Raw genomic sequence first — 21,399 nt, 5'->3', positions numbered from 1 at the left:
TTTGTTTTGTTTTTTTTTTTTTTTTCTCATAGGGAATAAGGAAAAATAAGGCATAACCATAAACTAGTAATTCCTGATTTGGTATCAAAAGCCAACTCCTATTTGGTAGTTTAAAACCAATGTTGTGATCTAAACTCATGCGCTTTTTAAAGATACTATCTTAGGATGGCATAAGGTAGAGTGATTAAAATCTGCATGAAAATCTCAAACCCGAATAAATAATTAAATAGTAAATAGCCAACCACTTAAAGAATATGCTTTTCATTATATTCCTCTTAAAAGAGACTGCTGTCATAGCTTAATATTGCTCCCATATAATAATATAATATAATTATTATAATAATATAATAATATTGCTATTTGGAACCTCTAAGCAACGTTAAATCGTTAAATCATACACATTTGGAAAACTTTTAAATTACCATGAAAAGACGTCACAGATGTTTCCATAACGATGCTACCCACGTAGCCTGATTCCTTTTGGACTTATTCAACTTGCCAATGTTTTAAATAGTTTTTGGACATGAAATGCAAAACAAACAAAGGATAGCATAAAATTTTGATTATTGCTGAATTAAATTAAATCAAAGACACCTTTTATTAACTGGAATTTAGTGGAGTTGAAGGACAAAAAGACATTACTTACTGTGTTACATTTGTAGCATTTACTAGTAGGAATAAAGCAAGCCGCAAAAATTATGAAATTTACCTTTTCATGGGAAAACTGGTTTTAAACACATGTATCAGTATTATTTGCCATATTAATACTACCATACAAGGTGATGTTAAGAAGTTTTAAAAATGTCAAAACTCATTTTAATGTTGCATATCTTAACACTAACATTGAATTTAATGCTTGAGAGTTTAGTGTTTGACATTCTATTTTTAAAATGATATAATACAAGATTCATGCTTTAAATATAGTTTTTAAATTTTCTGATGAATTGAAAATGATGGTCTTTTTTTGAATTACTGGTGAATGCAGGAATTGAGCCAATACGATTTGATTCTCTTCATATTAACCACTTCTCTCCAGCAAAAAAATATTCAGAAGACAAAAAAGACTTATGTGTAAAGTTGTTTCATTTGAAATTAGTGAGGGATATATATTCATTTTTACTTAACAAAAGAAAGTATACTATTACATCATCTGGAATCAATATAGTTTGATGTGATCATTTTCAAATAGCAACACTTAAGGACTACTTTTATTTGAAAAATTGTGGTAGACTTAGAGTATTTTGCAATTAATATGTATTCAACGAAGTATTTTGAGTTCTGCACATTTAAATATCTTTAACAAATGTTTAACCTATCTATTTAAAAACTTTATATACAGGGATTCTGAACATGCGTTACTAGAAAATGGACTAACTCCAAATGAATTATTATCAAGTTTAAAAGAAAAAAATCAAAGGTCATTTTGAAAAAAATCTTAATGATCTAATTCATAACTTCATACAGATTCAACAATCGCTCTGTGATAGTCATTATAGTACTCGTATATTTATTTTCTTGTAGACAATTTGTGTATCTTCTTTATAAATCACTATGACTAATTTTTCAGTTAGGACGTAGAAACAATTCTTAGAATCTCATTTAAAATATCTGTTTTGGGATTGAAATCAGCCATATGTAATGAAAGTGAATTTTAGGTATGTATAGGAAATGGATAGTTGGCTATTTTATGTGATGAGACAACCAAATAAATGCCAAATGATTTTATCTAAAATATTATTAGATATCATCCTTAGGAGTAAATACAAAGAAAATATAAAAACATGCATTTTCTTTTCTGGATATATATAGTAAATGTTTAAAGCAAGTTCCTGTTAGTATTTTCCTAATCACCTCAATTTAACTATAGTTCAAACTCTTCTTCTTCTTCTTTTTTTTTTTTTTCTGTCGCATGTTTTCTCTTTCCCACCTGTGGATACATAGGCATAAGTAAGTAAATAATATCATTCTAATACAAGGCATTAGGGAAAAAAGATAAAAGAGAATAGATTAAGTTTTACTCTGAACATAGTAATCTTCGTCTTTTCCCATGGAGTCGTTTGCTTTTAAAAAGAAAGTTCTATCTTCCGTATCTCATTCCCTCTTGGTATCTTGGAAACCTGTGCCTACCAAGAAGTGTATTGAAATTCTCACTTTTAATTTGTTAAAAGTATTTCAAGATATCTCTCAGTCAAAAGTGATGCGGTTCCATTATATACATACACAGTTCTTTCCAACAAAAAAATTAAACCAAGAACAAATCCATTTCAAAAATTACCCAATAATGTGCCAAGTCCATTTTTTAAAAAATGACTTTGCTGTCTGTTTAATCAAAATTGCCTATCCTTCCCAAATTATCTAGATGGGCCTGATACCGCAAGTCCACCTGTGAGGAGTCTCCCTTCATAGTTTGTATCTTTGTGAACTGACACAATGACAACTTTGGCTTTATATGGCATTTTATTGCCTCCCCTGTCATTCTGATTTTTCAAAGTGATCACTTAATTTTTATTCACAGTATTTCCTTTAATTTCATTCCTTCTGTGTTGGTAAATATTAAATGTTACTCGGTTTGAGCTTGAGAGCAAAGTCCGATGAGAGACTAATCAAAACCAGCCAGCCTTCCTGGGGAAAGGTCCCGCTGCTTTCATTGGAGATACTTGCTTATGTCCCTTCACTTAGTAGATTTTATTTATCACTCTGGCCACCCTAACTCAGCGTCAGTATATGAGCAAATCCAGGGGTATCAAAATTACGTTATTTGAACATAAATCTTTTCATTAGTCAGTCTTGACCAAAATTTGATGCAGATCAAATTCAAAATAAATACCAACAACCCCTCTTCTTATTTGTAATGTTTATTGCATTTTAAAACTGATTAAGCTTAAAACCGAAATAAAAGGAAATAATCTCAAGATTCTAGCATAAGTTCAATTCCTCAATTGTGATTTTGACCTCTGTGAGAAATTCTCCCACTTGTCCTTGGAGACTTTGATTCTCTAATCTGGGAAATAGAAAACTCCTTTCTGTATTCTCTTGTAAGCTTTATCCTCAGATGGGAGTGTACTTTTAGCTCCAGGACAGAATTACTGAGATGAGAGATAATGGTACTGAATCAGATACAGCTAAGGATCCCTCTCCCCAAACAGTCAGCTCTGAGCATCCTCAACCAAAGCAAAGGATGGGAAACCATTAGCCAAAATGCTAGTTTGCAATTTGGAAAATCATGATTTCTACATAAGAGAACTGTTATGTGCGGCCAGGGATACTTCGCTGTATCAAACTAACTGGAAAAAAAAAAAAAAACAACCAAAAAACAGTCTACAGATTGTTGCATTTTCTAAAAGAAAGAAAAAACATGTCTCATGCTACGCACAGCTCTCAAGCTTTTCTTGCTCTGTCTTTCTGAGAACAGGGACATGAAAGTAATGTCTTGCTTCAGTAGATTAGTGTTATTTGGCCTTTTATATTTTGAAGTAGTAATGCGAACCTTAAAGACACCTTTCTCATGAAAGCTATGTCACGACCTGTTTCCTTACATTTCATTATCTTCTTTTCTTTCAAGTCTTTTCCTTCTCTACCATTTCCAACAAAGCAGGGGAGATAAGTCAGTCTCAGAAGACAGGAAAAGTCCACACAGTGTGATGCCTTTTCCTTCCAGCACTATTGAGGCTCACAAGCAGGCTCATGTAGATGGATCCCTTAGGAACAACCAGCCCAAGTCAGCAAGGAAGTTCACACTGATGTCTGAGGAGGACGCCGTCAGTCTCCACAGTACTCTTTATAAGGAAGCTGTAGATCCAAGACCAACAAACTCCGACTTTTTACTAAGAACAGATTTTATAGACTCATTTTTGCCCAAAACACAAGCCAGGAGTAAGTCCCTGAGGGGCCCAAGGGAAATGTTTCAGAGGATATGGCATCAGCCAGTGTGCTTCCCTCAGAGACCAGTGTGGGAACTTCCCAGGAGGCCAGAAACCCTAGAGCTGGAGCCACGGAGGAGCCGCAGGCTGGAAGGTGGGAAGGAAAGCCCTGGAACCCCTCCAGACCAGAGAGATAGTAGGAACCCCCTGCCTGCAGCTGGAGAATCCAGTGTGCCCGAGACAGGAGAAGCAAGGCAAGGCCAGCCCCTGCTCCCACGTGGAGCACAGCATGTGGAATCTCTGTCTTCAGACTCCTCATCTCTCTCTCCTTTGTCTCACTCCTCCTACTCCACTTTGACAACTGTTTCGAGAACTGTGGAACTCCAGGCAGAACCTGATGTCATCATCTCTCCCACAGACTGTTCTTTGGAACTTTCTCCTTCAATGCCCTGCATTTTAAATTCCCCGGATTTTAGGAGAGAGATGCCCACATGTCTGTTGACAGTTGAAGCTGGAAGGAACATTTTCGAAATCCTTCCCAAACCACCAAACATCTCTCCTCCCCCTGCCCCTCCTTCTCCTCCTCCTCCTCCTCTTCCTCCTCCTCCCCCTCTTGTCCTCACACCTTTTGCTCTTTCCTGCCTTCCTCCTCCTCCACCTCCATTTCTCCCACTTTCCACCCCACCTTCTCCTCCCTCTTCTTCTCCATCACCTCTTCTACCTTCACTTCCCTCCCTCCCCCCACCATCCCCTCCTCTTCCTTCTCCTCTGTCCCCTCCGTCTTGGGCTCCATCCACTACGTGTGTCTGTGTACCAGTTGTGAAGCACACTGTCGGTGTGACACCTGCCGAGGACGTGGAGCCCTCTGTCGCACAGCTACCAGCATCCACGAGCATGTGTGACACAGACCCCCAGAGAGAACCAAAGGGCATCCTCAAGCATATAAAAAACTTAGCAGACCTTGAAAAGTCAGTTGCTAACATGTACAGTCAAATAGAAAAAAACTTTCCAGCAACACACAGCTGGAAACTTGAGACAAGTTGCCCTCCAGAGAGAGAAAATGTGGATGTGACGTCTCAACAACCCCAGGGGAATTTGCACAGTTTTGCCGAGGAAACGGAGAACCAATCTCACAGTCAATCTACTTCACTATAATGCTGCTTTTCCTATCTTAACTGGACAACTCTTCTGTTGACCAAAATTTTCGAGCGCAGGCAAATTCGAACATTAAAGAAGATTCCATTCTTTTACCCTAAACTCAGTGCAATGCTGTTTTTTTCCTCATTTTTTTACTTTTAAAGATTATTAACCTCATCATTTCTAACTCATATTATAGATTTACCTTAATTTTCTTAACTACGAAGTAGCATTATTTGTCTGCATTTATTTAAAAAGTAAGTAATTTCAATCTATTTTTCAATGGGAATATGTGGGCAAGAAGGTTAGATATTCAGCTTTAACCAATGGCTTCTTAGCATGTTAATACAGTAATGTCTACATTGACGTTTTGATCATAGTTTTATTTTACTGCTCCAGGAAAAAAAAAAAAAGCAAACTGTTAAAATAATCTAAAAAATGCTATTATAGGTTCTGTTCTTTCCTTGAAGCCTATGTATCTGGTAAGATTAAACATTCTCAAAGTAAAAATGTTATGTACCCGGAAATGTAGGATTTGACAGACATGATGATATTCCAAAATAAATCCCAGGTGCTATAAGATGTAGTCATCTGTTTTCTTACAAGAACATTCTTTACTCTGGCTTGCTTTTATCTTACTAGTATGCTTATACACTTGAACAATCTTTTACTTTTTCAATTAACTGTCTTATTCTATTTCTCATTGTGCTTTCTCTTCCCTTCTTTATAATGAAAATAAATCTTGACTTGTTGGCTTTTGTAAGACACTTCGTTGTTCCCACAGATGTTTAAAGGGGTCTTCAGTTTTGCTTGACCACATTATGATGATATCATCTCATAATTATAATTTTATCAGAAGGTTCTTCAAAGAAAATATTTATCTCAGTTTAATAAAGAAATTATCATCAGTTTCATCAAAATGAGGTTAAATAAATGTCTACAAAGGCTTATTTAGTATGAGTTAATTTATTATGTGATGAAAATTATACATATTTTTATGAAGTTTATCATTAATATAAAATGTTTACCTACCAAAATTTTAGAGAAGTATATTGGCTTCATTTCTAGTTACCTTTTGTTACTATGGATAAATCATCCAAATTTAGTCATACAAATAAAATCCAGACCTTTTAAATAGAAATCAAGAAGGAATATATCTAGAGAATAGTCATCAGTTTTTTATAGGGCTTTACTCTTTGTTAGGCAAAGGCGATGAAAATTTATACTTAAGAAAGAAATTTTATGTTGTAGTTGTTCTCAGAACTCAACTCGATTAAATTCTTAAAGGCAGCAGCTCAGCTAAGTGCTATGTTCCTATCTCTTTAATGAAAGCTACACTTGACCAATAAGTAATTAGTCTGTTTTCCCATGTAGCATACGGAATACATTTTATTTACTGGAATTCCCCACTTTGAATACAAGTGTAATTATGTGACCTATTAGTTTTAATATTGTAGAAGATAAAAGTCTGCACATAAAAACAAAGCACAATTTCAAAATAGAGTCAAAAGTCTTGCTTGATAACTTCCATCGTAAGTATATTAATATAGGATCAGGGTCTAGTAGTGCATCATTTCAAAGGTTTTGTTCAGCTCCTACATTATGTGATATTCCTTCAAGAATTTGGTTTGTCATCCCTGAATTGATAGTATCAGATTTTTTTTTTAAAAGCCTATAAATCTAATTATTTTCATTAGCTCCTCTGCTTCAGATTCTTTTCATCCAAATCAAGAGTAATTTCCTTCTTGGGGTTCTTGAATATGATTTTTTTCTCTCTTTCACTGAAACACTTCAGTTGGAGTTTTTGTTGGCAGCTGGTCATATGCATGAGAACTTGTGCTATTTGGCGGACTCTGACAAGGTATTATTCATGATTGTGTAAGCCTTTAATATGACTGTGTGTTTTTTAAAGCTATTTTGTACCCACTTTTTGAATACGTGAAAGAAATTCTTTGATAATGTATTCTCTAATTTCAAACAAATATTATAGAAACTGCAAATAACAATTTTATGTAGGTATCTACAGCCATACTGAATTTACAATATTTTCTGTAACATTTTTATAATATCTGTTTAGCCTGAATATTTTATTAGTATCTTACACTACTCAAATGAAACATCCATTCCCATGTTTTATATCTAGTTTTTTACTTGCACATTCTATTTAGAGATCTCTCATCATCATAAAAGTCAGTTAGAATGCCTTCTTCATGAGATCTATGTTCTTTGAGTACACAGGCCATGATATTCCTGTTCTCGATCCTTGAGTCCCCACAACCTGACAACCAAGCTCCAGAAAAAGAATATCATTTTGTATCTTCTGCATTCAATATATTCTAATTAAAGAATTAGAAAGAAGAATAAGAAATTATTAGATATCTTTTTAAATGACAAAATTAGGTTACCATACATTTCCTTACTGTTAAGAGTAAACTTAATGCATACAAATGGTGTAAAATAAATAATTAATACCCATTGGATATAATCTACATAAAAACGCATCAATATTATACAATTAGTCTTATAAAGAGCACCGGGAAGTCATGTTAATTGAAAGCATACAGACAATGTTGCATATTGATTCTGTTATGAACCTTCTCCAAGCTGCTTTCTGCCTTCAAGCTGAAAAAAACAATACAAATAACCACATGAGAGATAACAAAAAGGTTAATGGAAACAGTGTAGCTCATCTCTTGATATTTTATTTTCCATATTTAGGGAAAATACAACTAATGAAAAAAAAAAAGTCAGCTTAAATATCCTGGAGAATGAAGTCCAGCTTTGGTTGACACTTCACGTCACGTATGTGACTCGATGCTCATTATTAAAACCAGAGAATGAGCTTTCTCTATCTCAGATACAAATTAAGGAACTCCTAAATGCTTTAGAAGGATTATTGTTCTCCTAACTATTGGCAGAACCATAGAAGCAAAACTCACTACAGAACCATTTCAAGTAACGAATTGCCAACAGGATTAAGTAAGCATTTTAGTACCATTATTACCAACCATTTCAATCAGCAATGCCTTAGCCACTTAAGATTTGTTCAGATAAGTAGACTTATTTTATAAACCCTTGTAATATTTTAAAGAAATTTGCTACAGAGATTGTTTTGTTGGACTTTAAAGTTATGTATGTACCTCTTTATAGCAGTTACCAGCTTTGTATACTTGGTTCATAATATATAGGACTTTAGGTCAACTGTTTAGTAAATAACAAATTAAAAATCTTTATAATTAGTGACATTTAACGCGAAAAGCATTTTAGACTTTTTTTCCCCCTCTCAAGTACAGTTGAACATTTCCCCAACTTACGGTCCATGAACTTTATAGATCTTTATGTAATATTGAAAATGAAAATGAAAATCTTCAGCTCTTATATTATATCTAGTAAGGTCATTGACTCTTAAAGGCTAGTAAGTACTTTGCATTCATTAGTTTTAGAATAAATTGTTGCAAACAGACAGAAAAAAAACATCTTACAAATGCTTGGAAGAATATATTTTAGTCACTGAGATCATTTTTTATCCTGTACTGATATGCTCTTCATGTATAAAACACATCTCTTCCCCAAATAAGTATCTAATATCTATCAAAACTTGTTTAGGTTAGAGATGATATGCAATATTTTTAATCCAGTTGGCAATAACAGTGTCAAATGTACTTTTAAACACCCTTGAGATAAAATAGACCATGTAAAGTTTGGTTTTCATATGGCATGAGAGTCTGGGCTGATAATTGTTCTCATTAATGCAGACATGGAACCTCAATTCTTCTGATAAAATGTATTTCTCACCGAGACAATTTTTAGTAAAAATTATCTTCTCCTTTTTTCTCAGTTTTCTTAAAAACTATCTATAATTTTATCTGATCTGAAACTCTAAGTTGTTTAATACTGATTTCTTTGTTTCTGCCTTGCAGGAGAGGTTATGCATCAGAGGTAAGGGCTTTATGGTGTTATATCAAGCTTACTAGGAAAATATTTGCATTACAGGCAGGACTGATTTATATTCTTTCATAACTAGGGTATTTTCCTTTATTTCAATAAAACATAAGTATGCTATGCTATTTACTCTCTTTTATACCTATTGCTGTTTTGTTCTGGCGTTTTAAGTGGGTGAACAAATACAAATGCTCACCTTTCCAAGGATGAATTTATTTTTTTCCTAAATTGCCTCTACTCGGCATTGTGACATTCCCCCAAACTTATTTTTCTAAGGCTAGAGACCTAATTTAGAAACCTGGGACTTCTGTTCCTTTTTACGAGTCCAAGGCTCCTTCCTAACACATTAGAGCTTAAGATCTTAAAAAGCCAGACTGTGGGAAATCTCACACCATCGTGTTAATTTGATTCTCAGTCTGCGGAGAAGATGGTAGGCATTCATCTTGGCCAGTGGTATTCGGCTAGCTGCTCTAAACATGCTGCTGTCAGTGATGCCACCAAGAACCTAGCAGAGTTTGGCAGACAGCTTCCCAGTCAAGAGAGTTAAATGAGCACACGACCTCATGCATTAGTGCACAAGTCCTAACATCTTTGGAAAGCAAGATGAATGCATTTAAGAATAACCAGTTTTCAGGGACAATTATAATAGCTAACAAATTGGATCAGACTATCTCTAACTTCAGCTTCCCCTCCTTTCCATGAATGCCTTACTTGGGCCAAGGCCGTGTCACGGAAAATCTACCCCTTCAGCCACATAGCTGTTCTCCTGGCCATTTCCAACAGCTGCTCCGCTGGTGAACTTGTCTCCCAGAACTTCTCTGCCCACATTCCCAATGCCATTCCCACTTCAGATTCGTGTGGTTTATCCACTCTTGGATAAACCAAAATTTGAACTGTGTCTCTTGTTCTCATCTGTTTAAATTTATCAGAAAACAGAGCAGTAGGGACCTTGTTCCCTTTAAATAAGTATGAGTAAGGTTGAGAGGCAGTAAGGAGTGATGCCAGCAAAATCCAAGGAAGGGTGATTTCCCTGATCACAAAAGAATTTCCAGAAGCACGCCCAATGTTCCACTGTAAGCAATCCATGTTTTGGTAAAGAAAGATCAGGGACGTTTCTTAAATATGATGATGCATATGTTGCAACTGTATCATTATGTCATGTGCTCTACCCTCATCACAAATGAACCTGATTACATTGAATGCGATTGGGGAGAAAAAAAGAGGGGCAATTTAAAACAAGGTTAAACTTGTTCTAAAGGATCCCGTGGCACTTAAAGTGCTTTTCAAATCGTAAATAACTTTTTGTACTAAGAAGTTGGAACCAAAAAGTTATTTATGGGTTTTTATTTATTAAAGGCAATTAACTTTTATGTTGATTAAAACCACGATAAAATGGAAACAAAGAATTTGTTATTTCATTTTCCACCGTAAATCGTCAAAATATCGGTAGCTATCACATGATTAATAAATCATAATCCCAAGGCAACCAGTTTTAAGCTGTGGCCTTTTTTTCTCTCTTTTCAATCATCATCTCCGTTTTCCACCTGAATTATTTTCTAAACCTTTTTTCTGTTTTAATTTCCTTTGGCAGCAACAGCAACTGCTGAGGCCTTCTCTTCTTAAACCAGAGGTATCAATTTTCTTTTTCTTTTCGACCTCACTGAGTCTCCATGGTATTTTATGTCACGTTAAGGCTCATCTTACACGCAGGCAGAGTGGGTGGCTGCCCACGTGGCATAATTTTACAAGACAGAGAAGAGGTGGTTTAAAATGAAAACAAATACATAACATAAGTAAGCAAGCAAATCTCTTTTCTCTTGCTTGCTGCGGGCTGAAATTCCAAATTTTCAGCTTCATTCTCTTGGAGTTAGACAAATAAGACCTTTGCTCCTATTAAAAATAAGCTATCATTGAAGGAGACCAATCATGAACCAGATGAGTCTCTTGTCTTGGTGAACCTGGATTCATCAGAACCATTCCTGAGATGAGAGCTTTGAATTAGGTGAAGTTTGAGGAAGGAACGCTGGCATCAGGACTGGAATAAGGAAAAGTAGAAATTGGGTAGTGATAAATAGTCTTTAATCATTTCAGGTGCTTTAAATAAAATATACTACCCTTGGGCACATGTCTACTTCAAAGTGCCTATGACATTTTCTTCCACAATGAGAAAAAGACATTTGGAATTATACAACAAATGCCTATAATTCATATTTATTATGCTCATACACTCTCTACCCTTTTAAAAAATAATGTTAATTTTAAATGTCTCTTTCTTTTGGCAGATTTAGTATTCTATAAGTTTTACTTAAAAACTATTCTTCTTATCCCCCCCCCCCTTTTTTTAACAACAGGATCTTAACTTTGCTAAAGAGAGGCATTTTGTGATGAGAATTTACCCTCCAAAATTTGGAGGTTGAGTGACAGGAATATCCAAGTTTTATAAAATTTGAGTAAAAATTTCTATGAAGGCATCTCCATAGACAATTGAATCAGACAAATCAGACTTAAAATCCAAATGCCAATTCCTCATGCAAGACGTTAGCCAAGATCTGCACCTTCCTGAGAAGCATTTTCATCTTCTATAAAATTTTGGCAGTAATATTTAGTGTACAAGCTCCTACCTCAGCAGCTGGAGCATGGTAGGAAGGAAATTCCTAACTGGTAGTAATATTGTTGCTTTTGTTTGCATTAGTATACATGTTTATTCTTCGTCAGTGAGTCAGTGAGATACTAAATTAATCCTGGTCAGCAAAAATGTGTGGCAGCTGGAAACGGGTGGAGAGCAGAGAGGGTCCACATTCTTGTCTGATCAGGCCAGTTAGGGATCATAATGGTTGCCATGCGCTTCCTCCATTTATTGATTATTATATTTTTCTGAATAGTTGATGCTCTGCCCTTTAGTAATGGGTGGAACAAGAATCCCAGAGGGACCTTTCAGGTTATTCCTTTCTACCATCCTCTGTCTTTTTCTGCCCAGCTCAGACTACAGAGTGACTAATTGCATTAAAGATTAAGTTCCCTGGATTCCTTCCCAGTTGCTTCCATCCTTCTATAATATTTTTTAAGCCATTTTGAGGCCAGTATGTGTGTGTATATATATATATATATATATATATATATATATATATATATATATATAAAATCAGAACTAGCACAAGCTGAGCTTTATTCTCCCTTTAGGAAAAAAAAAAAGATAAGTGTGTGTAAAGAAAATTACTGGATTCTAACACTTAACATCTGAAATCCGCTCAGTTTCATTATGTCTCTATAAATATTTGTTTTCATTATTGCTAAAAGTTATTAAATTTCAACTTCAAAATAGTTTTTTTTTGTATTTAATTGTAAGAACACATTAATTTGAGTTCTTCCCTTTTAACAAATTTTAAGTGTAGAATGCAGTGTGGTTAACTATCATAACACAGTGTGATTTTCCATCCCGCTTAACTGAAACTTTATTCCAGCTGAAAGCAGCACCCCATTTTGCCCACTCCCCACCATCTAGCAACATCATTCTATTTCCTGCTTCTATGAGACCGATAATTTTCAATATTTTGCACCATGGAATCATGCAGCATTTGTCCCACTGTGACCAATTTATCTCACCCAGTGTAATGTCCTCCACGTGCATCCTCGTTGTTGCATATAGAGACAACTGCCTTCCTTTTTAAGGCCTGACTGATATTCCACTGTATTTACATACTGCATTTTCTTTATCCATTCTTCCATTGATGAAAATTTAGGATTCAACTTCAGAAACATTTGGTGGTCTTTTCATAATACATAGTCTCCATATTAGATTAAGCACACACTGGCCCAGTAGTTTCAAAGTATTAGTTCTGAGATCGATTTGCTTCTTTTAAGCCAGTATAATCACATTGGGTTTTAGATGCTTCAAAAGTCTAAGCCTACCAATATGGAAACACACACACACACACACACACACACACACACACACACGTATAAAGTTATTTAGTTTGAATAACTTAAATTTAAACTTTAACTTTGCCCCAATTCTTACTGACCTCTGTTGACCTCACTTCCCATCCCCTTTCTGTAACGAACACTTTTTGTTGAATTAGAACTACAGACATAGAGGTATACAGATCATACTGCACAACTAGATAAATTTTTACAAAGCTGAGTCTCCAGAAACCAAGCCTTTCCCTGTCAACACTCAGATATTATTTCTCCTTTCCCTAACCACTCACCTGGCTTCTATTTTAACCCTTAAGAGAAGTATTTTAAGACTATATCTATCTGTATCTATAGATATATCCATATCTATCTATCTATTATATATATATATATCCAAAAGTTTCAGCTTTGTTGAAGTATAATTGACAAAATTGTAAGATATTTAAAGTTTACATTGTGATGATTTGCTATTTGGTGAGAACAGTTAAGTTCTCTTTTTTACCAAATCTCAATTACACATTCATTGTTATCAACTGCAGTCACCATGTGACACATTCAGTCCTCAGAACTTTCTCATCTTGTAGTTAAGATTTGCACCCTTTTACCATCTTTCCCTACTTCCCTCATCCCTAGCCCCTGACAACTACTTTTCTAACCTCCATTTCTATTAATTTGACTTTTTACTTACTTTTACGTATTTTTTTTTTTATTCCACACAGAATTGATACCATCCCACATTTGTCTTTCTGTGTCTGGTTTGTTTTCTCCAGTGTAACATCCTCAGTTCCCACCCAGGCTGACACAAATGGCAGGATTTTCTTCTGTCAAAATGTAGACTTTTACTGCACAGTAGCCATAGTGTAGCCAATGAGGTTTATCCAAGGTACACCTATCATGGACTGAAAACTTCTTGCCTAGCTTGTAAGACACACATTAGTTGGTCTATTTTAAAAGTTTATATAAATAAGATTATTTAGAATCATGTGTTTCATGTGTACCTGACTTGTTTTGCTCCTCATTCTCTCTGGGAGTGTCATCTCTGCTACCGTGTGATGTAGTCATGTGTATCTCATGGACTTGTGCATTGGCCCCAGCTTTCAGCTGTCACAAATGATGTACTTTGGTGCACAGTTGTGCCCATTTATGTTTAGCATATCAACTAAACTATATCGGATTTTTGTGAAAAGATATGCATATATTTGACTTTCCTACTATTGCCAAACATTTTTCCAAAGGATTTGGTGGATTTATAACCTCCCCAAAAATGTATGAGAGATTTATAATCTCCCCAAAAATGTATGAGAGTTCTAGTTGCTCCATGTCCCTGCTAACACATGGTACTGCTGATCTTCCTGTCTATCTGTTTGTTTGTTTGAGCCAATCTGGTGGGTACACCGTAGCAGTTCTAACATTGAAATTGGATTCCTCGGCATATGGTATTTGTAAGCTGTAAAGTCACCAGAGAGGAGGAATGTGAAGAAGCATGGAGGGAAGTGATAGAAGCAAATGGAGGTTATTAGATATGAAAGAAGAGCACAAGGAAGACCCAACTGTGGCGATGGGTGCAAACATTGTGCCAGAGGACAGGCAGTGGCCCGGAGAGAACATGATCACTGCAAGGAGTAGTGCCACCAACTAAATTCATGACATAGAAATAGAGCCCAATGCTGCCAGCTTTTTAATTTTCAAGAGAAACCCAAATTCAGATTTTGGATAGCATTTTCTGATTAGAATTTTGGCAACAAAATCATTTTTTTAAAGTGACAAAGCAAAGGGAGGGTCATTGTCCATACCCACCATGAAGGCTGTGGTTTTACACTTTTTAATGACACATCTGCCTTCAGAAGACACTTTTTCCCTGACTTGTTACTAAATCTGGACCAACAAAAAAAATTTTGGACCAACAAAATTAATTCTTATGTAAATAATAGGTGATCTTAGGCATAAATACCCACCCATTTTCCTATGGGTACCTACACTTTTTTTCTCCCTTCTTTTTATGTCATTGCACAATTCATGTGGTTAATGCACTTTTGCAGTTCAGCCTCCTGGAAATGCTAAAAATATAATTAAACATGAAAATATATTGAAATTGAATGTAATAGTTATTTAAAACTAATTATATCTGTGTGTCTCAGGAAAAATATCTTTAAGAACAGACTGACAAAAATCAGTATTACTTAGAATTTAGAACTGGAATCTTTGAAAGGGCTGCCAACCTGACAATTTTTTTAAATAATTAAATCCAGAATTAGCAGTATATTTTAAAATGTAAACATCTTTGAGAGGTATCACACATTAATGTCATATTTAATTAACATACAAATGATTATCATCAGATCCTTTCATAAAAATAAATGTGATGAATAAAAGTGCTCTGCATGCTATGAAGCTATTATCAGGAAGTGAAACAACGCTGAAGGTAACTTTGTAATTTTTCGCAAGGCTAAAGTCCATTAATAATACAAGTTAAAATAGAGTGAAGTATTAACTTTTATTGATAGTTTTAAAAATTACCCAAGAAAAAAAATAAATAAAAAGAAAAATTACCCAAGAACAAGGAATAAGCTCATCTGTAATCTCTAACAGATTCACCATTAGAAAAAGTGTACTTTTTTTACCCCCTCAGTTGTAACAACATAACTTTATTTCATGTAAAATAGTTATAGCCAGAAAAAGAAGTTTTGAATATGTCTGACTAACACTTGTAATTAAAGTTTTTTGGCAGGAGCATTCCGAGAGTCATGGGAATCTAGGTCTGGAAATTAATCTGAATTCGTTTGACCTGAAATGTGATAAAAATTTATTTTCAAATGCAATTTCTCTTTCTGAACAATAGGAGTTATCCATGGAGTCTGGAATTGATCCTGGCCAGGAATACGGACAAGATTATTACAGTTATGAGCATGGGTACATCTTCAGATTTTTTTTTATCAAGTATCAATATTTTTGTGAATAATAAGGAGTTATTATTATTACTAGCATTTTTGTTATAAATACCACTTCATCAGTTTCATCTTTGGAAAAGAAATACATATCTGCTTTTAGTTTCAATCAAGTTTTATCCACCTTTCTGTATTCATTTCTGGTTTGCTGTTCTATGGTGATATCGACTATAATGCTAATGATGCAGTAAAATGATTCAAAATTATTTACATGAGAAATAGAAGTCAAACATATTTGCTCAATTCCTGAATTCACCAATTCTCACATGTGAGATTTTTAACATTTTATCTAACTAGTCAGTCTCAAGATTTGCCCAAGAGAAATTAAGAAGAAACCATCTTTCCAGAAGCCAGTAATAAGCATTTCAGGTCACTCTATACACATATTAACTGCTTTCTAAAAATACAGAAGAGGAATGTAAATACCATTCCAGACCATGTCTGAAGCAGATCTTCAGTGTAGAGTTAGAGACATTCTGTTCTGAATAAGCTATTAGTTTACAAAGAACCTATTTCATGTTCTAAATTCTTCAGCTAATTAAGGTGGGATATGCCTCTCTCTAAACCCTAGTCTCTCCCCAAACTTAAATCTGAAATAACCTGACTCTTTGTACTGTTATCCCTGGGTACCATCATGGCAAAAACCACTGGCCCATCAACATAGAGTTCTTACTTATGGTTTTGTGACTAGTTGACAAGGAGCACAACAGGTGCTATATACATATCTGTTGATGGAATGATGAAAACAATGAAGAAAACAGAGATGAGTCATGGTTACAAGGACCACATGGAAACATGTTGAAGGCTGTAAGTTTCTGTTTCAGGTATGAGATGCCGCAGTATGGGAGCCGTCGCCGCCTGTTACCACCGGCTGGACCAGAGGAGTATGGTGAGGTAGTTGGTGAAGCTGAGGAGGAGGAGGAGTACGAAGAGGAAGAGGTAATGCCATAATGTTGAACCCCACTTGAATAGCAGGCTGCAAAAAAATGTCAAAAATCAGAAATACTATTCACTTAGTACTTGCTTTCCATAGAAATTTAATAACATGGGCCATTTCACTGCCTTGTTTATAGAAGGAAATTAATTGTTGTATAAGCTTAATTTATTTCCTTCTCTGAAATGCTATCTGGAATAAAGCCACCATAAAGTTAATATTTTCTAAAATCTTAAATGGCACTTCATAAATGTAACATTACAATCGAACACATAAAAATCATGTTGCAAAACAATGGTTACTTTGGTTCCCACATTGTCCAGCATACCTAAAAATCGTGAAAAAGCACAGTTATCAGACTAAAACAGAATATGACACCAATTTTTTTAATGGAATTATGTCATGTAGGTTTTAATTCACTAGTCATTTATATACTTTGCCTGTAAAATTTACATGGAACATTTATCCAAAACAAAAAATGAAAACAAATACATGTCCCTATAGCTTTACCCTGTGCCAAATTAAGAATATAGCCACATATCACAGAAATTAGTCAATTAAACTATCATAATCTCCTGATTATGATTTTGGTAAAGAAAACACATAAAACTATTAATCAAAGTGTAGGGAGGGAGAAGAGGGAGGCAATGATTGCTTCCTTCTCCTTTGATCTAAGATGTAAAATAAACTCAGAATAAGAAAAAAATGTCAAAGCCTTAGATTTTAGTATTCTAACGTACAAGCCAAAATAAAATATTTTCTCGTGATCACTCTCTGACTGTATGCAGTGGGGATAGCAGGTGGAGAACTGTGTGCTTGTTCTTTGAAACTACTTAGAACCCTGCAGAGTCACCTCTGCTTGACCTGTGTGGGACAAGGTCACCTCACAACCATCCCTCAGCTTACAGTTCAATTGCATTTTCATGATTTTCAGGAAAAGGCAAAGAAAATTAAAAAGCCCAAAGTTGAAATTAGAGAGCCTAGTGAGGAGGAAGAAGTAGTTGTCACCATTGAGAAGCCGCCACCAGCCAAGCCCACATACACGACGTGGAAGAGAGCCAGGATCTTCCCAATGATTTTCAAGAAAGTTCGAGGGCTAGCGGACAGAAGGGCCCTCGCCGATCTGGAGGGGGAAGAGTGGCAGAGACGCCTTGAGGAGGCAGAGAAGGATTATTTAAAGCTCACTCTGGACCAGGAGGAGGCTACGGAAAGCACAGTGGAGTCTGAGGAGGAGTCCTCCAGTGACTACACTGAGTACAGTGAAGAGGAATCCGAGTTCAGTGAGTCAGAGACCACAGAAGAGGAGTCTGAGTCAGAGACGCCCTCTGAGGAGGAGGAGAGCTCTACTCCAGAGTCAGAAGAGTCAGAATCCACAGAGTCAGAAGGCGAGAAGGCCAGGAAAAACATATTTCTTGCCAGAAGAAGGCCCGTTGTGGAAGAGGTCAAGGAAGTCAAAAGTAGAAAAAAGGGGCCTCCTAAAGAGCCAGAGGAAGAGCCCCCAGTGGAAGAGGAGAAGGAGGAGGAGGAACCAACAGCAGGAGAGGAAAGTGAGCTGGGCCCTGCAGAGGAGGCAGTGGCTCTAGAGGCCACTGAGGAGGCCAGCACAGAGTCTGCTTCGGTAGAGCGAGGTGTGGACAGTGAGGAGGAGTCCGAGCCGGGCAGTAGTGGCAGCAGCAGCAGCAGCAGCAGCGAGAGCCAGTCTGGGGGCCCCTGGGGCTTTCAGGTGCCCCCTTATGCCAACAGCAGGGACACACGCCGGGAGAGATCCCCAGGAACCAGCTCTGAGGGCTACAACACGGCACTCTGATTCAGGGACCAGGAGGTGGGAGTGTGCAGTGACCAGCCTCTTGTGTGCAGTGCCTTCTGTGTGCTTTCTGGAATGACACTTGAGGGGAGGAACATGGTCTTGATCTTATTCTGACCTAAGAGTGGAAGCACGCCGCGAGCATAGATTCTCTACAACAGACTTGCACACTAGACTGTATTAGGGCAGAACAGACTCTTCTTTCCTAAGTTAGCAATTGTCAAGACCAGCAATTCGTCAAAATTTAATACTCCCTAGTGGGGTTTCTGTTCATGTCGTCTGGCAATATTATATCACCAGTGATGTCCTGCCTAGTGCAATGAATTTTATGAATGCATGGGGGTGGGTATTTCATCTGTAGACAGTAAATCCTTAGGACCAAACCTGCAACAAATGAGATCTCGAAGACTCTACTTTTGCATAAATGTATCTTTCATTTGGCAAAAGTATAAAAAAAAAAGTCACAAACATGTTCAGATAGGTTTGTAGATGGCCATTTCAAATATTAGGAGTTAAATGAAATGGATTTTAAAAATTAAATTTATACTATTTATTTTCCATGGTGCATATAGGTTAAGATGGATTTAGAAAAAAAAAGTGAATAGAATTAAATGTTTACAAAACTTTTTTCTGGGTAAGTAAACATACTAAGTTTGAAATATAGATCTGGAAATCAAAAAGAATGGCTTACTTAGTACCACACGTTGGTAGTTCACATATTCTAAAAATGTGATACTATTTTGAGAGTAACCTAGCATCGGTTAACCTTTGCTCATTGCCATTTCTAATGTGGATTGGTAATAATCTTATAAATTTATGGCAATGTCCATTGCATTCTAAAAGAAAGTTGACAATAATTCATTTTTGTGTATTACTGGATAAACTATTGGGGATGGGAAGGTATTTTCTTTCAAGGTCACATGTATTTAAGTGAAATGATCCAGAAAACCAGGATACTTGAAGTCAATACAAAAAGTCTGGCTAATGCTGGAGTATGAATTAGGAATTAGAATAACATAGGGTAAAAAAAATATCTTTAACATTTGGGAAAAGGAAGTGTTAGTATGAACATAATATCCTAATACTGTGTGCCCCCTTCAATTTAACTTCCTAAAAGAGTAGAGCAACTGTCACACACTGGATCAGATCCTTACTTAAATATAAATAATATACTTTTAAAAATTTTTTTCATGGAAAGCAGTAATTTCATCAAAAAAAGAACACCCGTGCTTCCTGATATGTCTGCTTCTTAGCTGAGCAACAAACTTTCTTCAGAAGTTAGGCTCTAGCAATGCCTGGGTGGTTGAGAGTCTGCCTTCAGCTCAGGGCCAAAGGGCAGGCATGATCCCGGGATCCGGGATCAAGTCCCACATTGGACTCCTTGCAAGGAGCCTACCTCTCCCTCTGCCTCTGTCTCTGCCTCTCTCTCTCCATGTGTCTCTCATGAATAAATAAATGAAATCTTAAAAAAAAAAATTAAAAGAAAGAGAAGGTAGGCTCTAAAACCAGTTGACCATTGGCAGGAAAGAATCTGATGTTCATGAAGAGTTGCCTCTCTCTCTCTCTCTCTCTCTCTCTCTCTCTCTGTCTGTACCCCTTGAGTTCTTTAAGCCTTCCATAACTTCCTATCCAGGTCTTTGAGGTTTCCAAGCCTTGTAACCTTTGCCCCCCCCACCAATTCCTGGGATGGTGACTCCTTTGTGTCTTTTTCCTTGGCAGTGGGCGAGAAAAAGAATGATCAAGCTGGTGGTGGATCGTGGGTACGAAGGCAGCTCCCCCGGGGAGGACAGTGCCCCTGAGTGCCAGCCAAACCGCCTGCAGCACCCCAGTGTGCACAGCCACGTCAATGGCAACATCTACATCGCCCAGAACGGGTCGGTGGTGAGGACCCGCCGGGCCTGCCTCGCTGACACCCTGAAAGCTTCCTCCCCGGGCCACCTGGGGAGGCACTTTAAGAAACTTGACAGGCTGGCGGTGACACAGGAGGAGAATGTCCCCCTGAACACGTTGTCCAAGGGGCCCTTCTCCACGGAGAAGATGACCCCGAGGCCAACTCTGGTGACGTTTGCCCCTGGGCCTGTGGGGGCCGACAGTCCTGCAGGGCAGCCGCTGGGGCCCAGGCTGAAAAGCCCAGGGGAACAGGTGCCCATGGGTGACACTAAGAACATCAAGGAGCCTTTGCAGTTACACGGCGACCACACGCACTCCGACAACGAGGAGCTTTGGATGGGTCCCTGGAACAACCTCCACATACCAATGACAAAACTGTGACAGCGTTTTTAACAAGTTATTTTGATTTTTACTTCAGTTTTTAATAAACTGTGCTTTTTATTGTCACTGAGAAAAAAAAAGGTATGGAATTTATATCAGGCACACAAGCTAAAACTTTGAACCATATGCTTTAAAGTTTGACAAGAGACGAATTTGCACTCGCCTTTGTATTAATTAACTGTTCTTCCCAGAAAAATCTTTTTTGGACAGATTCTCAAGTCCCTAAATCACCTATCATTTGAACTTATCATTCAAGCTGTTTGGTTGGGTTTTGTTTTTTTTTTTTTTCATTTTAATAAACAAGAAGTAATTTACTAAGTAATCATTTATATTTTGTCGATTAACCTAGATTACTCTTCATCTCTAGCTTCACAGAACTTTTTTTGGTACATGTGAATTTACTTTTCATAAAAAAAACAAATAAGGGAAAAATTTATATTAGAGGATTTTACAGGTATTGGGTTTATACAGTTGCTGTCTATACCATCCTGATTTTTTAAAGGAAAGATAGAATTACAAAGTGATAGCAAATGTGAGAATCTTCTGTAAATTATTTAGAATCATGAGCCTATTTTCCTTATTGTCCGATAT

The 21,399-nt window shown here is 36.5% G+C and overlaps 1 protein-coding gene across 16 annotated transcripts in view; it reads left to right on the top strand.

The window, feature by feature from the left end:
- Positions 1–21,055, top strand: part of PCDH15 (protocadherin related 15) — a 739,593-nt gene extending 718,538 nt beyond the window's left edge. For 5 of the 16 annotated variants that reach the window (XM_055322627.1, XM_055322628.1, XM_055322630.1 and 2 more), the window contains 2 exons: positions 1,942–1,947; positions 3,563–5,015. In XM_055322627.1, coding sequence (XP_055178602.1) covers positions 1,942–1,947; positions 3,563–5,015 — 1,459 coding nt within the window. Of the gene's footprint in view, positions 1–1,941; positions 1,948–3,562; positions 5,016–6,792; positions 6,859–8,917; positions 8,937–10,530; positions 10,570–15,693; positions 15,765–16,623; positions 16,739–17,667; positions 18,541–20,256 lie in introns of those variants that run through there. The other 11 variants (XM_055322626.1, XM_055322629.1, XM_055322622.1 and 8 more) reach the window with 7 other exon arrangements.
- Positions 21,056–21,399: the final 344 nt, after the last annotated feature.

Source organism: Nyctereutes procyonoides, unplaced genomic scaffold, assembly GCF_905146905.1.
Source record: "Nyctereutes procyonoides isolate TBG_1078 unplaced genomic scaffold, NYPRO_anot_genome, whole genome shotgun sequence".
Lineage (NCBI taxonomy): Eukaryota > Metazoa > Chordata > Mammalia > Carnivora > Canidae > Nyctereutes > Nyctereutes procyonoides.
The sequence above is the reverse complement of the archived record's forward strand: the minus strand, read 5'-3'. Positions and strand labels throughout refer to the sequence as shown.